Consider the following 20,974-nt stretch of genomic DNA (forward strand, 5'->3'; position numbering starts at 1 on the left):
GTCACACGTCATAAATGAGGACATTGAGATTGAAAATATTGCAACTGAAGATTCCATCTTCGATCTTTAATCTTGCTCCAGGGAATTTGAAATTGTCTCCACTTTGGAAATGGAATGAAGGTAGATCTAATTTTAATCAACTGCCTATTAATGATCAATAATATTGTAGTTTTTTCATGAAAGATTGAACAAGTGAGATTTGAGATAATCCAATGTCCTTCATTGGGAAAATCAAGGGGTAAGTACCGTGCGAAAGGATTTTTACCCTTCTTTAAGTGTTGATTTTATCATTACGAAATTTTGTAGCTCTCGTTGAAATATTATTCGTGTCAAATTATACTTTGGTTAATTTGTTTAAAATTGTGAGATGACGAGCATTAGCACATCTGATACTTGTTGATGCACAACTATATACACACGCTGCTCATTAATCAAAAGTACTTAGGGAAATATGGTTTTATTTTTAGAATTTTTTACGAGTAACACAACAACAACCCGAAACTACATGAATAAACGAATAAATTCCTCATAGATTAATCATCCTTAGGGTTCAGCCGAAGCACAGCAGATCATCACTTGTCACGCTCTAAAGGTTGCTATGTACAGTGTGCATGTCACTTTTCTTTCAAGCTTTTATTCAATCAAACCGACTCATTTGTTAATCTTAACCTACTGTTTGTTCTCTAATAGTTCAGTAACTAAAGAGTGGACTAAAAGTACGCGATTTAAGTTTCCCCTGAAATGATTTAGGAATTCTCAATCACCATCAACGCCTGGCTCATCCAACATCACACCAACAAAACATGCTTCAAATTTAAAATTAGCATTCTTCTTGCGTTGTCCCAGCAATGGTTTTAGTTACCAAGCAAGTCTAAAAACTGGTCCTGACCGTTATTATATCCGACAAGAAACTGTTATGACAGAATTCACTGTCACGTTAGTTACGCAAAACACTTGCCACCGTGTCAGTTGTGTGCTTGTCATGTTCACATTGGTTTCGCGATAGACTTTGTCAGTAGGTCTCGTTAGAAGGGAACAGTTCCCAAACAATTCGTAACTCTACTGTTACTGTTACTGTTACGTTGACTGTGTGAACGGACTACGGAGTGATACACGGTTCAATGTCTTCATTATCTTCGTCGTTTTCTCCACATGAAGATCTCCTACTGAATGCCAGGACTTTGCGAATTTTAGTTAAGATGAATCATAAAAATTGTTAACATGGTGGACTGGATCAAGATTGGCACTTACTAGGGTTGAACTAGTCTGTGATATTGTAAGGAAAAAACATGAGAGTTATGTGAATCCTGAATCGGTTACTATATAACTATTTATGGTTTACTAGATATTTAGTAGGGTATTTTAAATAACTAGTGAACCTGTGCGGCTCAATGCCCCGCAAAATAACATATGAATTTAGAAAACAAATTCATCGTGTTATACTGTATATATTGACTCGACGTCGAAAATTAAATACAGTAATAATAAAGCCTTAGAAGGGAAGCAGTCCAGCCATTTTCTAGCTGTATGTTTGTTATATTTAGTAAATTAATAAGTGTTCAAGTTCAAGTATGTTATAGGATAGTTATTTTTTAAAGATTTTTAAAAACACATACTTTTAAGAATAAAGACAAAAAACAATATTTTTATCACGAAAGCACTTCCATGAATACTACGATTTCAGTTTCAAAGTTACCTTTAGGAATATTACCCTGGTCAGAATTTTCTGTAATGAATATGCGTATCCTATTAAAAGATGTAGCCTGAGATGTAGCCTTACTTAAAACAACTTATAATATAGTTGATCATGACTGATATTGAGAACAGCGCTGCTCTTTAATTAAAGGGCTTGTGCTGCAAATGCCAAAGGTAACAGAAATTAGTATCTTTCCATTTTAAAAGGTAAGTCTGTTTCAGACAGGCAAATTTGTATCCTCGAAATCAAAATATGTCCCCACTCACTTGTTCCAGTTAGGACTTTACATTCTATTAAGCTGTCAACCTTTCTGATCACATGAAGCCTTGTGCTTGTGCCATTAATGAGGCCCTTTTTGATGTATTCTTCTCATCAATAAATCACTGCCCCATTTTATTAGTCTAATCTGTGTCTAGGCAATCCACTGACCTCTATATTTAAAAACTCAGTTGGATTTTCTAGATGGGTGTCTCCGCCTTCGTCTGCTTTCGAGGACCCACTCTTCTTCCCCTTGGCATACTGACAATTAATTACCTAACTTGTCAAGTTCATGTAGTAATTCATTAATACTGTTTATAAAGAAAATTAGATAAAAGTTACTTGGCTTGGTGCTTCCATAACTGCAAACTCAAAATACACCCACAAGTAAAAAAAGAATCAAGTTATTGGTTAAAAAAAACTATGTTTGTGTAACAACATTATTCACATGAAGTAGATGATTTGTTTGATTTGTCGATCAGCTGTTTCGTTTCAATGAATTAATAATCTCAAAGATTTGTGATTTTAAATACATAAATTATTATAGTAAGGTTTTCTAAATCATGGTAACTTATTGTTTACTATTCCCAGCATTAAAATAACGTAAAAGATCCATTATGAGTCACCTTTAAGTTACACAATCCTTGATTGAAATGTAGTATACATTTACAGTCATAATACACAGCAATTATTATGTAGTAGACTTTGACAATTCTCAAGCAACAAACATATGTTTCTGTAAATAAAAATTATCTCCCATGTTATCCTTATGGAGAAATACGAAACTTTAAAGGGCCCCAGGGCCTAACTCTCTAATTATTTCCTTAAAAAGAAAGTTTCCTGCACAACTTCACGTTACGCTCTTTCCAATGACACCAAAAACATGTCAATCGGTTCAGTAGTTTCAGAGGAGTAATTGTCACAAAAAACCTGCTTGCGTATTAAATAAGTATAGATAAACGTATGAAACTTCCGTATCTGTTGTCAAAAACAGTCGAATGAAATATTATTCGATATATCAATGATTTAATTCGATATATCGTTTGTTTGCTTAGGTTAGGGAAGGACTCGAACCATGCCGGACTCAACGAAGTAGAATGCTTGTTAATAGATATACGAGGAGACCAATGCACAAATCGCGCGTTTTCAAAAAATTCAAAACATGTTTTCGAGTATAAAAATAATGCGACACCCGTTTACCTTTTAAAGATGACATTATAGCTGCAAAAATTAAAATTCAAGGAAAGTAATGACGTAAGCGTTAATATATTGTTTGTTTGAGAATATTAGGCCCATTATATTATAAATAAAATAACACTACTAAATTACAAAATTTAAAATATATGTAGATACCTTAAAGAATATAATTTACGTACCTTAATCGTGTTGCAATTAAAGTAGCCTATATAAAATTCATTTTAATTTTATTTTGTTTATAATCTGACTGTTGTCAAAACAACCAACGTTAATCAGCTGTCAAAGTAATTTTTTTATTTAATATTCATAATTGTTACAAAGAAAGTCAATCAGCAACACTGAACCTTTAAAAACACTCTCCAGAAAACAAAGAAGACTAAATTTACATTTAGAGGCCTAAATGTACAGTAATTGTATTTTTAAATACCATTGGTCATTCAGTTAGATCATAAGGTATAAACATCGATCTCTATTACGATGGGTATAAATGACAAGCCAATAGGATAAAGAGACGTTTGGAATAAACATATTTGGGAGTTTTGCAGCAAAAAGCCTAAAGTACTTTAGCATTATGCTATTTATGGTAGGCATGGGACTAAGTAGTGTAAATTCAATCTCTTGGGATCTTTAATGGACACAATTTCAATAAAGTAACTGGGCATTCGCTTGGTATGCAGGTTCGCTGCAACAGGGTAACAGCTGCAGCAAACTGGCCACATCTCGGTCACAACCGCATGTGACGCATTAAATGAAATTAAGTAGGGAAAATGTAGGTAACTAGCGGGGAGCCCTTCTGGCTCACCCGACTATGGAAATGTAGGAATTGACAACTTAGCCGGTTGGTGGCACTCTGCCACCAACCGTTCGAAACATGAATACTAATCCACATGTTCCCAGAATGTAACTTAATAGTTTAAATCAATTCATACTTATTTCTCATTCAGTATTCAATTACATATCACTCATTTGCTCATCAATAATTAGTAAGTAATTACCCAAGTTCAGTTCATAGTGGAAGGATAGGTTTATATTTAAATAGTTAGTTCCATTAGTTCAAATCAAAGCTGGCTAGGCAAGTGTTCTGATCTGGGTAAAAGGTCTCCGTCCCTCTGGTCCCCAGCAATCTTCCTAATTGTATTGGTAGCAGATTCAGCACGCTGAAATTAAGTTTGGTCCAGACACACCTTTTCCTAACCTATTAGCATTACCCTGTTTATTCCCTCCTGATTACCCGAATTTCCCTCCTCCATCCCATACCTTAACCCCGCACCCCCTCACCAAACGGCCACCGGCTACACGCAGTCTTGCGACAAACAACCGCTGATTATATTGCTGGTATATGATTATTAGTTTCCCGCACCAAATCATTAACTCAGCGCCGTAAACATAACATGGCCACTCGTAAAACTACAGTTATGGTGATAATGTAAAAATGTCATTACAGGATGTTATTGGGCAATAGGAACAAAGCCGTTGCTAAAGAATAAGTCCATTATCGTCAAATTAGTTTGAGTAAGTACTACGGATATTAGAACGGAAAATGCATGCGTCATAAACATAAAGAAAATGACGTCAATTGCCCAACGATTGACATGTTTGTATTATTATTTAGAATTCACTGTAAAAAAATCGTCTAAGACAGATGTCACGGTTGATTATATAAGATGCGGGCCCGTGACGTCATTTTTTAATGTTTATTATCCATAACGTTTTCTATTCTAATATCCACGTTAAGTACTAACTTGATTAACAAAAGCGAAATCCTCTAGCAAATATTATGTATTTAAACTAGTTTACATACAATACTTTACAAACATTATTAATAAATAAAGTTAGTATCCTACAACTGGCCATGGGTTCGTGAGTAAACAAAATTATTAAACTTTGAGCACATACAACAATTGGCATTTAGGTAATATAGAAAATGTATGTATGTAATAGGTAATAAAATGTAGGTAAGGGGTAAATCTAAGCAGTGAAAGAAATCATAGTTCCAAAAAACATAGTCTTAGGTTGAATATGAATGGAGAGAAAAATAGTGTCCATTACCTTACTAAAAGCCCTAAAAGTACCTAATAGAGTCACACATTTGTCTATAGAGTTTATAATTTCAATTTCTTACACATTCACAATATCATTCTTTAAATATTCAAAAAATCAAATTTTGAAATCAAAAATCGAAAATCGAATTTTGCAATGCAAATTCAAATACGTTTTGGAATAACATTTAAATTATTTCACTAGACAAACTTTCCTCTTCAAACTTCCGATTTCATTCAATCAAGTAGGCCACTACAGGTGTCAATGACATTTTGCTCGAATTCCGAATTCTAAGGGAATGTGAGACTAAATATACAACGGGATGTACAGTTAACTGTCACTTCTAACAATTAACGATACCGGGTCAGTTTCCGGTGCTGCCTTCACCTACTTTGTAGTCACAATACGATGCTTTCTCTTGACATAGGTAAATTGTCAGTGTCAGTGTCACACTATGACGAATGTTTACTTAGGACATTTGTACGACAAAATACCGGAAGTCACACCTTTTTCCGGATTCTTTTTGCAAACACGGATATGTTGTATGTAAACTGTGTTTTAACCTATTTAGCTTGGTTAATATTTTTCTGTAGAGTTGAAAATAAAAACACAAAGAGCATTTTTAGCGAATTTTTCAAAAATAGGAAAAGTTGTTACCGTAGGTCTCATCGCAAGACCTAGACCGAGAATGATTTACTTTTTCGATTTGATGTTTCCAGAGGCCAAAGCACAATCCGTTCAAACTTATTTTACAATACATAATTAATAATTATGTGTCACCGTTAGCACGATAACTCGCGTAAAATCATCATGTTTTGATGAAATTGTATACAAACGAGTAAACATACATTTTATTCGAACGAGTTCACGAACCAGCATATTCCAACTATTGGTGTGGGGGGGGGGGGGGGGTTTGGGGGGTTATGGGCTGAAATGTGTTTTCTTACTTTTCATCCCCAAAATAAATATATTTTTTAATTTCTTTCTAAACAATTTTGAAGAGCTAAACAAATGATTATATTAAGCTAAAGCGTTTTTGTACGTCAAAAAAGTTCCAAAGAACTGTAAATTAAAAATTTCCATGTTATTTTTATGGAGAACACATAAACTATTATAATTTGTTTGTTATTTGGATCTATTTTGATCAAATTTGGAAATTTTTTCATACTAAACTATCAACATTTTACATTGAAAACCCCACTTTAATTCCTTCTCTCTGTAGCAGCAAACCTAAGTACTTATAATACTATTTGAATATAGGGAACAAATCTGCCAATTTTGTAGAAACTTGTTCTTACTATAATGCCGTTATTTAACATTAGGTAAGTTATACATTTTTGTTGTAGTTGAGAATGGTAATGGTATATTATTTTAAGAGTCAGTTAATAATATTAGCCTATGGTTTTGAATGGTCTATTTTGTGGGTGTTTTAATCCACTTGCATGTTATAGGCTACGTGTGTTGTATTGGAACGGAAACATCCTTTTAGATTTAGATAAAGTAATCTTAGAAGTGTAGACACTCTTTCCGTCAAACCGTTCTAAAGTGTACCAAATCAATCGATTTCACATCAAGTCAATAAAGTTGTCTTGTTCGATGGGTATTTATTGCTTTCAATCTCCTCTTCAGAACCCACGAAGTTCGCCATTCAACACCGGCAAGGTCAATCGTCCGATGTTTATCCACACCCCCGTCACCGGACGCCGAGGTCCCCGACGAGGAGTCGTGGGAGGGTAGGACCGTCGGACCTACTTCCCACCCGAGTCATCTCTGAAGTCACCGACGACATTCCTGACCCGGTCCTGAATATTCATCGGGTCAACAAAGGTGACCGGTCGAGTGTGACATGGAAACTGTGGTACTTGTTAGGGCAGTCTCTTGTTTCAAGATGGAGACAAGATTTAACAGGTTGATTTCCAACATCAATCTTGTTAATTGTTGAAGAGGTTGTACCGTGTGTTAGGGTGACCGACAGGAACAATATTTGGGTCCTCTTGTGTTGTACCGACCACACTGACTTAGGTTAGGTTAAATATATTTTATATGAGATGAACATATTATCAATTGAGTATATCATCTCACACCATTCTACACTCAACCTTCACTCATGTTTGGGTTAAAATTCGCAAATAGGTGGTGTCGCCATCCACAAACCCCAATTAATTGAAAATTATTTTATTTTAGGATAGGTTAGGGTAACCATACATTTTAAAAAGTTTACCTTTTTAATATACAAATAACATCACCTCTGAAAAATGACTCGGGGAGGTGAGGGAAAGTGTTCGGAGCTATGTTTAACTGAATTGTCTTGCTTATCTCATTCAGATTCTTCTGTAATGGACATCGTGTCTTACTCCTCCATCGCTGTAGGTAATTTGACATCGATCGAACATGTCTAACATGGTATGGTTGGTATAACATAAGAGTACCAATATTTGTTCGTAAATAGAAAATAGGGGTTTTAGCAGAATTCATATATCAACCATTGAGATGGGGACGGGACCTAAGCACGTATAACCCAAATATGAGTGAAGGATGAGGGTCGAATGGAGTGAGATGATCATTGTAGTTTCATTACTGAGTACAGTATTTGTTAATGGGTAGAACTGTAGATAGACAGGAGTGTTCTCCTGGTCTATTAGAGAACGGAGCTTGTCTTAGAGCCTGGAAAATGTCTCTACTCACCAACTGCTTTTAGCTTTGTTACGAGCAATGACGAGCTGATTCGGAGCCAAAAAGAGTAGGAAGAAGGCTTTTTTTATCAGACAACCCACTCAACTAAAAGGAGAACGATACTAGTTTAGATAAAAACAATCGATTGTGTCATGAAACACAGAAACAGTAGTGTTTAATGTTGTTCTCAAGTTTCACTAAATAAAAAACACGGATGTTAAAGCATAGGTTTGATCAGTAATTGGGAAATTGTGTGGTGTTATCAGAAACGAAATATAAGACACTTCTCATTTATTATACTCAGCTTATACAGGGTGGCTGAAAAGTAACTTGCACCCCCCCTTAACTTTTCAACTATTTGAGATATTTGAAATCGGTTTGCGGCAACCTTCTTAGATATGAGGGGCTACAATTATTATGGTCAATTTTGAAAATTTTGCCCCTAGGGGTAGCGGGGGTAGGGGGTAGCTCAAAGTTTTCAAATGACAAGTATAGTCGAGTTTGGTATCATTTTACAGGTCTTGACGAAACATAAACATTGACATAAAGAAAACCGAAATCGGCTCACTAATAACAAAATGGCACCCTAAAACGTTTCAAATCCAAATAACCATGAGGGTGGCAAAAAAATTAACTTGCACCCTCTTTAACTTTTTAACTATTTGAGATATTTGAAATCGGTTTGCGGCAACTTGTTTGGAAATGAAAGACTACAATAACTGTGGTCAGTTTTGAAAATTTTGCCCTTAGGGGTAGCGGGTAGCTAAAAATTTTCAAATAGCAAGTATAGTCGAGTTTGGTATCATTTTGTAGGTCTTGATAAAACATAACAATTAACACAAAGAAAATAGAAATCGGATCATTAATAACAAAATGGCAGTTCAAAATTACTTTAAATAACCATTGTCTCAATCATGTATAGCTCCCATTTTGTTATTAGTGAGCCGATTTCGGTTTTCTTTATGTCAATGTTTATGTTTCGTCAAGACCTGTAAAATGATACCAAACTCGACTATACTTGTCATTTGAAAACTTTGAGCTACCCCCTACCCCCGCTACCCCTAGGGGCAAAATTTTCAAAATTGACCATAATAATTGTAGCCCCTCATATCTAAGAAGGTTGCCGCAAACCGATTTCAAATATCTCAAATGGTTGAAAAGTTAAGGGGGGGGTGCAAGTTACTTTTCAGCCACCCTGTATATTTAGGTCACCTTTGAAATGCAAGTAAAGGCTTCTTTATTTGTATTTTACATTTTCTTACAATTTGGTACCACCAAAAATCTTGACCCCTTCTTCAGTAATGAGTACCAAAGTGTTGTTGCTAAACAATGTGAAATAAAACTACTTAATTATTGATCTTGTTACAGTTTTTTTTTCGTGTTTTGTGTTTCGAAGTACTTTTTTTAAGCATTAACAAGACACCAGAAGGGTTTGTATTGAAATTATTCCAGTAGCTTTACTCTTTAGTTGAAAATAAGCTTTTATATAGTAACGAGAAAGGTTAAGCTTCATTACCTAAAATTCGAGACAACGATGAAAAATTTTAATAATTTACTAGTCTTCTAATTTAATTCACCACTGAAACTACGTTTTACAAAACTACAAATACCCACTCACAACCCACACCGGCAAAGGCTTTCGGGTAGTTGTACAGAGCGCCACCAGAATTGGGTCGCATGGTCGCGTTTGAGTTGCCACTTTGCTATTGAAGACTCTTAAGCATATTTTATTACTCTCTCTCCGATTACTCCAAAAAGCAATGAGGAAGAGAAATTAAGTCACCTGGCGGTCAAGATGTCAGTAGGGTGAGAGGTTAGCCTTACAATTGTTGCAACTCTCACAACACAACAACAATGAGTTATGATTGAGTTGAGATTGCAGCAATGGTCACAACAATGGGTTGGGCCTCATACAGCCCAGAACACGCGCCAGCCCACTTTGGTAATTCATCGTTTGTGTGGAAGTTTTAGAGGCCACGCGTGAATTACTTGCAACTCCCCACTTACTGGCTCCATAGAAGAAATAAATGTCAAAATATCATTATTGGAATTTTAAGAGGAAGTATGTAAAATGTTGTTTTTGATTATGTGGGTTATGTTGGACGAACATGTGTGTAGAAAGATTTATTACAGAAAACGATAATAAAAAGCAATGTCTTGCATATGCAGAAAATAAAAGTGCTATAATGAGAAAATTACACATTTTTTCTTATTAATCCCTTATTTTTTTATTTAGAACAATCAAGTGCATTAGACAGCGATGGACTTTTTATAAGACTTATAAAACAATATTTATATAACAATCACGATATAACTAATTTAATATGTGTAGGTTTAGACTTAAGGAAACATGTGTTTAACCACAAGGTATGCTTTTTGTCAAGATGAAAATATGTGTTTACAATTTATTCATCAACAACAAAACGTTGGAAATATTGGAACTATTTATTATAATGTAGACTATTTTATATGCGGTAGGGACAGTTTATAGGATGTGACATACAAAAGTTACCCTTTAAAACATTAATTTCTTCCAATAATCAATTACATCATAAAGTGTGTTTAATTAGTCTACATTATTGTGAACATACACCATCCTAGTATTTAAACCGTCCTATTCACTGGTCGGAAAAACTGATTGATTTTAAACACCTAAAGTACATATTGGACTTAAGAATTGGAAAGGTTTATTGAATTGAAGTTGAGTGTACCTCTTAGAAAATATTCCTTTTAGTAGATAAGTACCTGGGGAGGGGTATATCATTTAGTTCAAAACTGAAATTTAGTCCAATAAAATCAACGGTGCCGCCAGTTTAATATTACATGCTTACTCGAGTTGTAAGGATAGCATAGCGTCTCACTGTCCTCCAGTCTTAAATTAAAACCTCTTTGGTTTAAGGTTTGTTTATAATCAGCTGTTACACTTATTTCTTTTGTTGATGTTTACAATTTTCGTTGTTATTTCGTTGCCAAAGTAACCCATAAAGCACACTGTTAAAAATGTGTGGCTCTTAATATTAAACCTTTTTACGTGAGTAGTTGTTTGTTGGCAGTTTTAACTGCATACGTTTTGAGACCAAAAATAAGTTATTAACATAATTTGAAGAAAAACGTCGAAGTCATTTTTGTGATATTTGTGCAAGCAAGCAACAAGCAAACATTGCTCATAAGAGTATATTATTAGGACAGCGTAAACTACAGTTACCATAAGTGCCAAGGCTTTTAACAAACCTTCCAAATATCAAATGAGGTAAATGAGTACTTTAACTTCTGTTGACGTACCTGAGCTAGAACGCCGAGGGCCAGGTGGAGACAAAGGACGGCCGCAGCCGTCAGGGGGCGACACAGCATCCCCGTCCTGGAACAAGCGAGGAAGTGGAGGTCAGTAAATGTACAAGTCTTCCAGGAGACAGGACACACACTACAACATATACTCTTACACAGGACAAAGTAAACTTAAAAAGGTTAGTAAATCTTTGTTCAAGCAGTCAGTAGAATGATTATTGTTTCATGATGAAATTACGACGTAACTTCGTAAGCTACGATTAAGCTCGATTTCGAGGAACATTCGTAATCATCTGATGGTTGCAAATAATTGTTTAAATAAGCTAACTTAAAAAAAAGGTTTAGCAAATCTTTTGTCATGCAATCAGCAGATAGAACAAGACCCTTTCATGATGTATTATTTACTTCCAATGCTTGAGTTATGCTTTATTTCAAACATTTGTAGTCCTAGTTAAAGATGAGTTGTACTAATTACAGTGAGAAAAGATTTTGTTATTTACAACAAATGATTCAACATAACTAAGGGACTAATTATACACTGGTAGTCTGATTGAGGTCAGCTTTTCTCTCTGTTATTCAGGCTTCATGCTAAGAATAATCTAGAACTACGACATACTTTAGACTAATTCGAGGCGATTATATTTAGAATAGGGATTCCTACGATGACTAATTATGGTTATATAACTCACAAATTTCTGTTCCTTCTAGAATGCTTCCCGAACAAATAATAGTCTTTAATGTTTATCGTGTATATGTCAAATTATAAAACGTAAGTAATGCCAATGCTTTAATTAAACACTCAACAGTTTGTTGTATTAAATAGTTTTTCGAAGTTAGTTTCTATTGGGAAATAAAATTGATATACCTACTCGTACTAGGTACTCTTTGCAAAAAAAGGATTGCCGTGGGACCCTTTGCTCTACAACCGAGGTTTGTGATGTACAACATTTGGATGTTTATCATTTAACAAAACAGGAATCCTAATTAAAAACAAAATGATTCGAAATTTCGAAGAAGGCAATATCAATGAATATAAATTTGAGTTCAACGAAATGGACGAAAACTATTTTTAACGAAGCTGGACCTTAGCTTTATTCCATCCCCTACAGTGAGGTCCTATAGTGGGGACACGATAATTCACCCTTAGGTATGTAGTCTCCGTTCCCCAAGTTAAGTTACTCTTCTCGTTATCTGACTTCAAAAAGGGTTAGTAAATAATCTCAAGCTTGCTACCAGCCAGCATAGGCGAGTAGGAGAGTAGTGTGACAGTATACAGGGTGGGTAGTAATGTACAGACGAGAGTACTTGAGTAGTTGGTAGCCGTATCACCTACGAAGTGTAGCCAGGTACCATCATGGGCGAGTTGAAGATTACTGTGGCAGTTAGACAAGACAGTGTGCATGGTGAGTAGTAATTTACAAAGTAAGTAGTGTGACAGTATACAGGGTGGGTAGTAATGTACAGACGAGAGTAGTTGAGTTGAGTAGTTTGTAGTCGTATCACCTAGGAAGTGTAGCCAGGTGCCATCATGGGCGAGTTGAAGATTACTGTGGCAGTTAGACAAGACAGTGTGCATGGTGAGTAGTAATTTACAAAGTAAGTAGTGTGACAGTATACAGGGTGGGTAGTAATGTACAGACGAGAGTAGTTGAGTTGAGTAGTTTGTAGTCGTATCACCTAGGAAGTGTAGCCAGGTGCCATCATGGGCGAGTTGAAGATTACTGTGGCAGTTAGACAAGACAGTGTGCATGGTGAGTAGTAATTTACAAAGTAAGTAGTGTGACAGTATACAGGGTGGGTAGTAATGTACAGACGAGAGTAGTTGAGTTGAGTAGTTTGTAGTCGTATCACCTAGGAAGTGTAGCCAGGTGCCATCATGGGCGAGTTGAAGATTACTGTGGCAGTTAGACAAGACAGTGTGCATGGTGAGTAGTAATTTACAAAGTAAGTAGTGTGACAGTATACAGGGTGGGTAGTAATGTACAGACGAGAGTAGTTGAGTTGAGTAGTTTGTAGTCGTATCACCTAGGAAGTGTAGCCAGGTGCCATCATGGGCGAGTTGAAGATTACTGTGGCAGTTAGACAAGACAGTGTGCATGGTGAGTAGTAATTTACAAAGTAAGTAGTGTGACAGTATACAGGGTGGGTAGTAATGTACAGACGAGAGTAGTTGAGTTGAGTAGTTTGTAGTCGTATCACCTAGGAAGTGTAGCCAGGTGCCATCATGGGCGAGTTGAAGATTACTGTGGCAGTTAGACAAGACAGTGTGCATGGTGAGTAGTAATTTACAAAGTAAGTAGTGTGACAGTATACAGGGTGGGTAGTAATGTACAGACGAGAGTAGTTGAGTTGAGTAGTTTGTAGTCGTATCACCTAGGAAGTGTAGCCAGGTGCCATCATGGGCGAGTTGAAGATTACTGTGGCAGTTAGACAAGACAGTGTGCATGGTGAGTAGTAATTTACAAAGTAAGTAGTGTGACAGTATACAGGGTGGGTAGTAATGTACAGACGAGAGTAGTTGAGTTGAGTAGTTTGTAGTCGTATCACCTAGGAAGTGTAGCCAGGTGCCATCATGGGCGAGTTGAAGATTACTGTGGCAGTTAGACAAGACAGTGTGCATGGTGAGTAGTAATTTACAAAGTAAGTAGTGTGACAGTATACAGGGTGGGTAGTAATGTACAGACGAGAGTAGTTGAGTTGAGTAGTTTGTAGTCGTATCACCTAGGAAGTGTAGCCAGGTGCCAGCATGGGCGAGTAGAAGACTACTGTGGCAGTTTGACAGTGTGCATGGTGGGTAGTAATGTACAGACGAGAGTAGTTGAGTAGTTGGTAGTCGTATCACCTATAGGAAGTGTAGCCAGAACCAGAGGTAACAACGGAATGTTGAATGTAGGAAGGTGTGGCCAAGGTGAGAGGACTGGTTTTGCTAAGCCGCTACACAAGAAGTATTTAACTGTTACTCTCTACCATTGTCATTCTTCAGATAATACTGGTGTTTCCCATGTAATCACGTTTGAAAAATTTTAATGGAAAAGTCAAAATCTGACTACCTTCTGCCTCAAAATGCTTAATAGCGTATCTTTAATAAAAATAATCGGAAATGTTTTTTTTTCAAATTGGTCAGGTAAATACTAAAAGTCAAATTATGAATCGACGTTCCAGTACCTACTCATCTTACCCATGATATACTCATTGGTCATCTTGCCCAACGCCAGTTTTTTTTTTCTGAAATGTTACGTTAAACTATATTTACTAACATGAAAATCGTTAAAATCTGCCAAACAACCTCAAGTTCTTTCCTACCACTGCATAGGAATGATCACATTGCCACAGCTGTAAGCAGTACACGAAATAGCTTATTTACGCTCTAGAGCGGGAATAGATCATTCCCATACACCAATCACAGCCACGGATCAGGAACTTTAACAACCGGTTAACAAAGCAACTAACATAACCTAAAAAGGCAAACATCCTAAATGACATTTTATATACAACTAAAAAGGTAATGATAAGTTAATTATGGTGGTAGGAAAGATCATTGCCGCTCGAGAAGTTCTAAAATACACAAATAGCTATTGTTTATGTAAGTAATAAAAACGCCTAACCTAGTAAAACATGGCCCCTAATGAATAGGCTACTTATGATTCGACCAGATCTGTTCATTTCGTATAAATAGTGCTAGGAATATTTAGTTTGCAAAAAATCCAATATAAATTTGTCATACCATTGCATAAAGTGTAACTTTGTAAATTTTTTCCCACTTGGAAGAAGTTTACCAAGAGGAAAACAACCCAAAGAAGTAATTGGTAGTTATCACTTTAACTGTATAGGTTATAGCCACTTCAGTACATGAAGCTTGTAACAGGTTCAAAAGCCATTGCACCGCGCGTTCAATTTGTCACGGTATGACCAACCCCCCCCCCTTGGTAATCTTCCCCTACATAATTCATGGCCGTGCTACTTGAAGCGAGTTTCGTTTCCAGTTAATAAAAGAGAAAGCTAGAATAGTCTAGGGTTAGTTTGACCGGCAAGAATGGTCTGATGAGTTGATCTTTTGGTAAATTACAAAGAAAGTTAACTCAGAAGAGTCACGGTAGGCTGTAAAATACTCTTAACTAGCAACTAGGACCTGGCGACTGCGTTCTTGGAATAGTTGAGTGAAGATGGGGAAATAGTAAGGGTATGAGAATGAGTCAATGAATTGTATGGTTGGGCTTGAGCGTTAGGTACTTGGTATTGACAGATGAGTAAAACAAATTGGAAAACCTAGTAAACTATGAATAATTAAAAGACATATAAAATAACGCGAGTTCTTCAAATACTCATCACTCATAGGTTTATTTGGTTATGTATTTGATATTGTAACATATCATAGAATACAATGTAACCGCCAAGAACAATTTGATAAATGATAACGTTAAACTACGTAAACTTTTAAGCCCGAAGCCTACCTTAACTATGGGTGGACATATAAAGTCTATACTTACTTTACTTTACTTAAATAGGCTACCTTACTTTGAAATGGCGACTATACGAATGTAGGTATTTTAAGCCAAGTATGAATGGAGATATCAAGTAAAAAATATAGATATCTTATAAGGTGATAACTTTCTAGATATAGATCAGAATCTCCCTTTACGAAAATCCAAAAGCTGATAAGTTTTTATGAATGCAGAGAACACTGCTAAGGCAGAGGATACAATCCATTGCAACGCTACAACCATTGTGTGATTTGAATGTAGTATGTGTTTTCGCAGTGCTCGTCTTATATGTTGTTACGACTAGTTTATGATCTCGAATGATTGAAATCAACTTACTCAATGTCTTTAGCCCCGAATATTTACATAGTTTTAATCCTTCACTATACACAAATACAACAGCGTCGAAACTCGTACAAATCGTACAAACTCAACCGTTGCAACTCGTCTTCAAATCCATTCAATAGCCAGAAGCAGAGACAAAACGTGAAAACCGCAAAATCATAAAGTACTCAAATCAGACCCAATTTTAAACAAATCCGTCAGTGAAGAGCATGTGGTAATCAATAAACTATTGATGATTACCTCTGCAGCACTTTCCCTGTTACACCACGAGTACTGAGCAAGTACCACGCTTCCACGATGTTAAGTAACACCATTCACACGAGGACTCTCACAGCTACAATCGCCATTCAAAGACATCGCTCATTAACAGCTGAAGACTTCGAGTGACACTTGACAGCACCATTGCATGCAAATCTATTTGATGCTCCATCCTATTTGTGATTTCTACTTCGAGTATTAGGACTGAACTCACAAGGTTTCTGAGTTTCTTGGACTCCATTTAGAAGAAAGTTTAATATAAGAATCTGCTAAAGGTATTTTGAAATGTTCCCTCTATAGTGTAATTCTGATTTAACTAGGCACCATTTTCCAATTCATAAAACAATCAAGTTTGAATTTGTCAACGAATCTCAAAAGTTCACAATCTGAATTAATTATATTTTAAGGTGAAGATGAGAGAAGGAGATGCCAGTTTCGTTTTTGACTAATATCACATTACTGAGAAGACAGCTTTATGATTCTTTATGGTTCTTTGGACGCCATCATCTGTTAAAATACTATGATCAAGGACGGCTTGGCGCAGTGACTAAAGATATTTTCCACTTCTAATGGTCCACGCCATACAACTTTACCCACTTCCAAATTAATGTTGAAATCTCCTTCGATTTAGTAAAGAGGCTCTGACGTCGTTGACAAAGTTTTCCACCGGTGAAGAATTTCGATATTCGTGGAGAGGATATTGAAAAAGAAAGATGATTTCGGGAATAGCTCCAACACTCAGATATCCCACTAAAGTCACAACTTCTCAACCTCGCGAAGGTCTTGCAACATTGTAAACTGAAAACTGGTCAGCAACAACAGGTTCCCAAAGCAACATTTTCAATCAGCTACTTTCAACCACGATCAAACGCTGGCAGGTGAAGCAATCAGGTTTATGGCTGTTGATATTATCACATTGTAGATTGGACGCTGATAGATCGAGCTTTAATGAATGTTGAACGGCGAAGGCGAGAAGAATACGATACATGACAAATGATCTCACGAGGCGGGTTCAAATTCCTACACGTCGGTGTGATTTGGCAATTATTATAGAGGGCTCTATGTGATAGTTATAAGCTATGGAGACTGGGCGTTGGTTTGTGGATGATAATAAAATGTGATTTCGGAATTTGATTGTATACTATGTCTTTTGACGTTATGAGTTATGAACAAAGTCTTATTATATTACCACTGATGTATGTTTTTGACAATCATGTCTTGTCTGTATATTTCAATATGTGGAATGAATTTCGATATTCCGATGGGATGGTTTTTATCAAAAGAACTTTTATGGTACATTGATTGTTGGCAGGCACGAATTTGTCAATTTGTACCTTTGCTTGTCCTCGCTTATCCCCTAACATCGTGCCTTGACGTATGTTTTGAACAGGAAAGTTGTCTGAGTATATACTGAACAACTTATCTGGCTCATTTGAAAACCTAAGTGCCTAAGTTGGATTAGAAGATCATCCGACTTGGCCAACTTAGTTTGGCTATTCTTTCTGCATGCCTCATTCTCTATACGGCTGAACAGTTGAAAGTTATCAGTCTCTGTGAGCCCAGTTTATGCATACACGTTACGCGAATAAGACATAATTAATCAGTTTTCTTTCTAAATTCCTACGTTATTCAATCAAAAATGCAATCAGTTTAATTGCAGAGTCTAGCAAGTACTGTCTTCGGCAGCTAGAATGGTTGGTTACAAAAACAATAGATTTGTTCAGCGCTGTCTCTAATGAGCCCGAGCTAACTTTCTCTAGACTTCTTGTTTCGTTCTTTAGTCGGCCCAATGTTGTGCAATTCTTTTGAACATTCAATGTTCCTGGAGCCTCCTTTGGTCACCTAAAGGCTTGAGCAGAAAAACATACCTTCTAGCAGGAAACTGATCCCATATATTCAAGTATTGACAATTTTCTAGAAAACAATCTGAATTCGTTACGAACACAAGTTCTTTGTGATTTCAGCTATACAAGATTCGAGAATGTGTAGGTGTACACCTGAAGTCAACGCTCAGTGTGTTTCAGTGTGTTGTGCTCACACTACACCTTTCTTTTGAACGTGTTTATTTGAATATGAGTAAGAAATTCAATTTGTCAGACTCGGATGGTTGATCATAGTTATAAGAGCTGAACGACGGTATGGATCAATACACAAATAGGTTATAAGGTACCTAGGGAATAACTGTATGTAGTAAAGATTTTACCAATATAATTAATTTTTGATAGCAACCGCAACTGTTGATGTAATATTCGGCACAAAACGGTTTCCAATCATAGCTCGTAGACGTTCCTAACTTATCTTGCTTAACAATACTAATCGAACAGGTTCTTCCAAGTCAATGGTCTTGTGTTTATCAGCAATACTTAGCGATCAGCGTAGGTACAATTAGGAAACTGTTATTCACATTTTAAGTGTCGTCATAGATTTGACTATTTGATAATCACAGGGTGCACGAACCTCGAGTTTTACGGGTGTTCGAAGTTTGCCTAGCAATTTGTAGGAGTCATCACCATTATACACTGGTCGGGCGAGTGGTCCGGTCTTATTATATACTCTGACCGCGGACGCCCCGAGCCCCGAGCTCCTCGCCTGGCTTCAGACGCGCCATGATTACGTCACAGATCTGGCGGGAGTCTTCCTGCTTGACTGGTGCTGGTGACCAGCCGGGGCTCTGCCCCCCTGGCCTGGCACCTGAGCCTGCAACTGCAACCTGTCGCTGGGACAAGTGTGGGTGGACGCCCTCATTCTCTCAATCGGAGCTTGGTTGCAAAGAAGAGTTTTAAAATGGGGTTGAATGAACCTGAACAAAACTATTAATGAGGATTTTATATTTAAAAATAAATTATGTATAATTGGTTTGACTGATTGAGTTAAAGTTGTTTGGTCTCGTACAACGATATACAACTCAGTAAGTACAAATCATTGACCGCGTAAAATAATATTTTTCTACACTTATTTTAGCAAATATGCCTCAGATTCAGTCACTCTATATACATGTGTGCAGTAATTCATTTTGCGTTGTTGCAACAGGAGTAGGAATCACCATAAATCACTAATGTTTGTACTTTTTAGTCTTGGCATTAATTTCTTGTACTGCTAGATAAAATGTTGGCATTTTAAAGGTCTGATTAATAGGTCTGGTTATCAAAATCTAGCTTAACTCGTCAAGGAGACGTAAGAATGATTGTTTTATAGCCTGGCCTCTTGATGCTCTACAAACTATCTATTAACATACACTAGCATCCAAATCAAGGAAAACTGTATCCAAATATGAAATGAAATTATGAAACAGAAAATATTATCGACGGGATCAATGTAAAGCTATGAACAAAAGTGTGCAATTCCCACCATAAACCCACACTCAAATTGCCTATGAACGGCTCATCAATTGACACAGGTATACAGTTTGAAAGTGTTTTCACCTCGACTCTAGTTACATAATTGTCGGCTGTGGAGGTCAAGAAGCGACCCTTCACCCAGCGCGAATCATCCAGGCTTTCTCTCCACAGATTCCTGTTATTAAATTACCCGATTAAATTCCTCGGTGGTTCCTATTCTTTCACTTAATTCAGTAATGCCGCTGTTCTGTTTTGCAAATTCATGCATAAATTTCGTGAATTTCCCTTCAGTTCTTCTCGCCTTATAGACGAACTTGTTTTCTAGATCGGTTACGGCGTTATCACAAACTAAACCCTTGGTAGTATGATCTTATCTTGTAACTTTCGGATCCCTTGGTCAGAGGTGTCTCACGCTCCAGACACTAGACACCACCTACAATTCGGTTAGTTATGTGGGAATGAACGTTGTTCAGTACTGGGTAGACAATTCCTGAATCGTCTTATTTGGATGAATGGTTAATTACTCCAAATATTGCCTTACACAATGAACATGTTTGTCTTGTCGGGTTACTTAATAATTCAAAATCTTATAATACAGTAATATTCATAATATTGGATTCTTGCACAGACGATTAGAAGAGCAAAACAAAATTTGTAGCAAAATCCAAGTGTGGTGCCAGAACTCTCTTGCAATCTCTAATAATTATAGTTCTTCTACAAGTGGCTTGCACATCAATGCTAATGATGATTAAAGGTACAGTTTCTAAAACCTAAATATAGATAATATTAAGTTCCCGATCTTTGCTTCAACATAATACCGAGAAAAAGAACAATACATAAAAGCTATAGCCACATCAATATTCTAATATTCATAGTCTGACCATAAACAGTAATTAGTGATAGAATGATGACGTAAGCAATCTTAAAAAAATAACAACTTATAACTCGGGTTGGTTTCCATATAAGGATTTCTTCTAAGGCTTTACAGTAACTTGAACTTGCAATACCAGCACGGTTGTCTGGTTAAATGCCAAGCTGTAGGGTATTTAAACCAGTAGGCGACTGTAGAGGCAGAGGATGTCGTTGGCTGTTGGTTGACACAACAGCTGTTTCCAAGGTCGAGGAGTTGACGACGCCCTCCACCAACACCCTTGTGTTTCATCACATTTTCCCTACATGTATATCCGGCGAAGATAACGGATTGTTTGATAGCGAAACATCGGTTTGAAACAATTGAATTGGTAATCAATTGATTAAAGGTGGTATAAACGAATGTTTTCACATGTCCATTGTTGCAACTGTGATTTTTTACGTTTATCAAATGTTTTTTCACTAACAGCTAATTGCTGTGTAAGGAAATGAAATCACCTAAAATGTGATAACCCAAGTTTTGAACGCATAAAAAC

At 36.5% G+C, this 20,974-nt stretch overlaps 1 protein-coding gene across 1 annotated transcript in view; it reads right to left on the reverse strand.

Moving 5' to 3' along the window:
- The window catches only part of LOC128988471 (uncharacterized), a 114,829-nt gene that overhangs the window by 75,617 nt on the left and 18,238 nt on the right, over positions 1–20,974 (reverse strand). The window contains exon 2 of the mRNA XM_054409785.1: positions 11,147–11,222. Coding sequence (XP_054265760.1) covers positions 11,147–11,215 — 69 coding nt within the window. The 5' untranslated portion in view covers positions 11,216–11,222. The remainder of the gene's footprint in view (positions 1–11,146; positions 11,223–20,974) is intronic.

This window comes from Macrosteles quadrilineatus, unplaced genomic scaffold, assembly GCF_028750875.1.
Source record: "Macrosteles quadrilineatus isolate MER2022 unplaced genomic scaffold, UCM_ALF_1.0 Scaffold_3__2_contigs__length_128488019, whole genome shotgun sequence".
NCBI lineage: Eukaryota > Metazoa > Arthropoda > Insecta > Hemiptera > Cicadellidae > Macrosteles > Macrosteles quadrilineatus.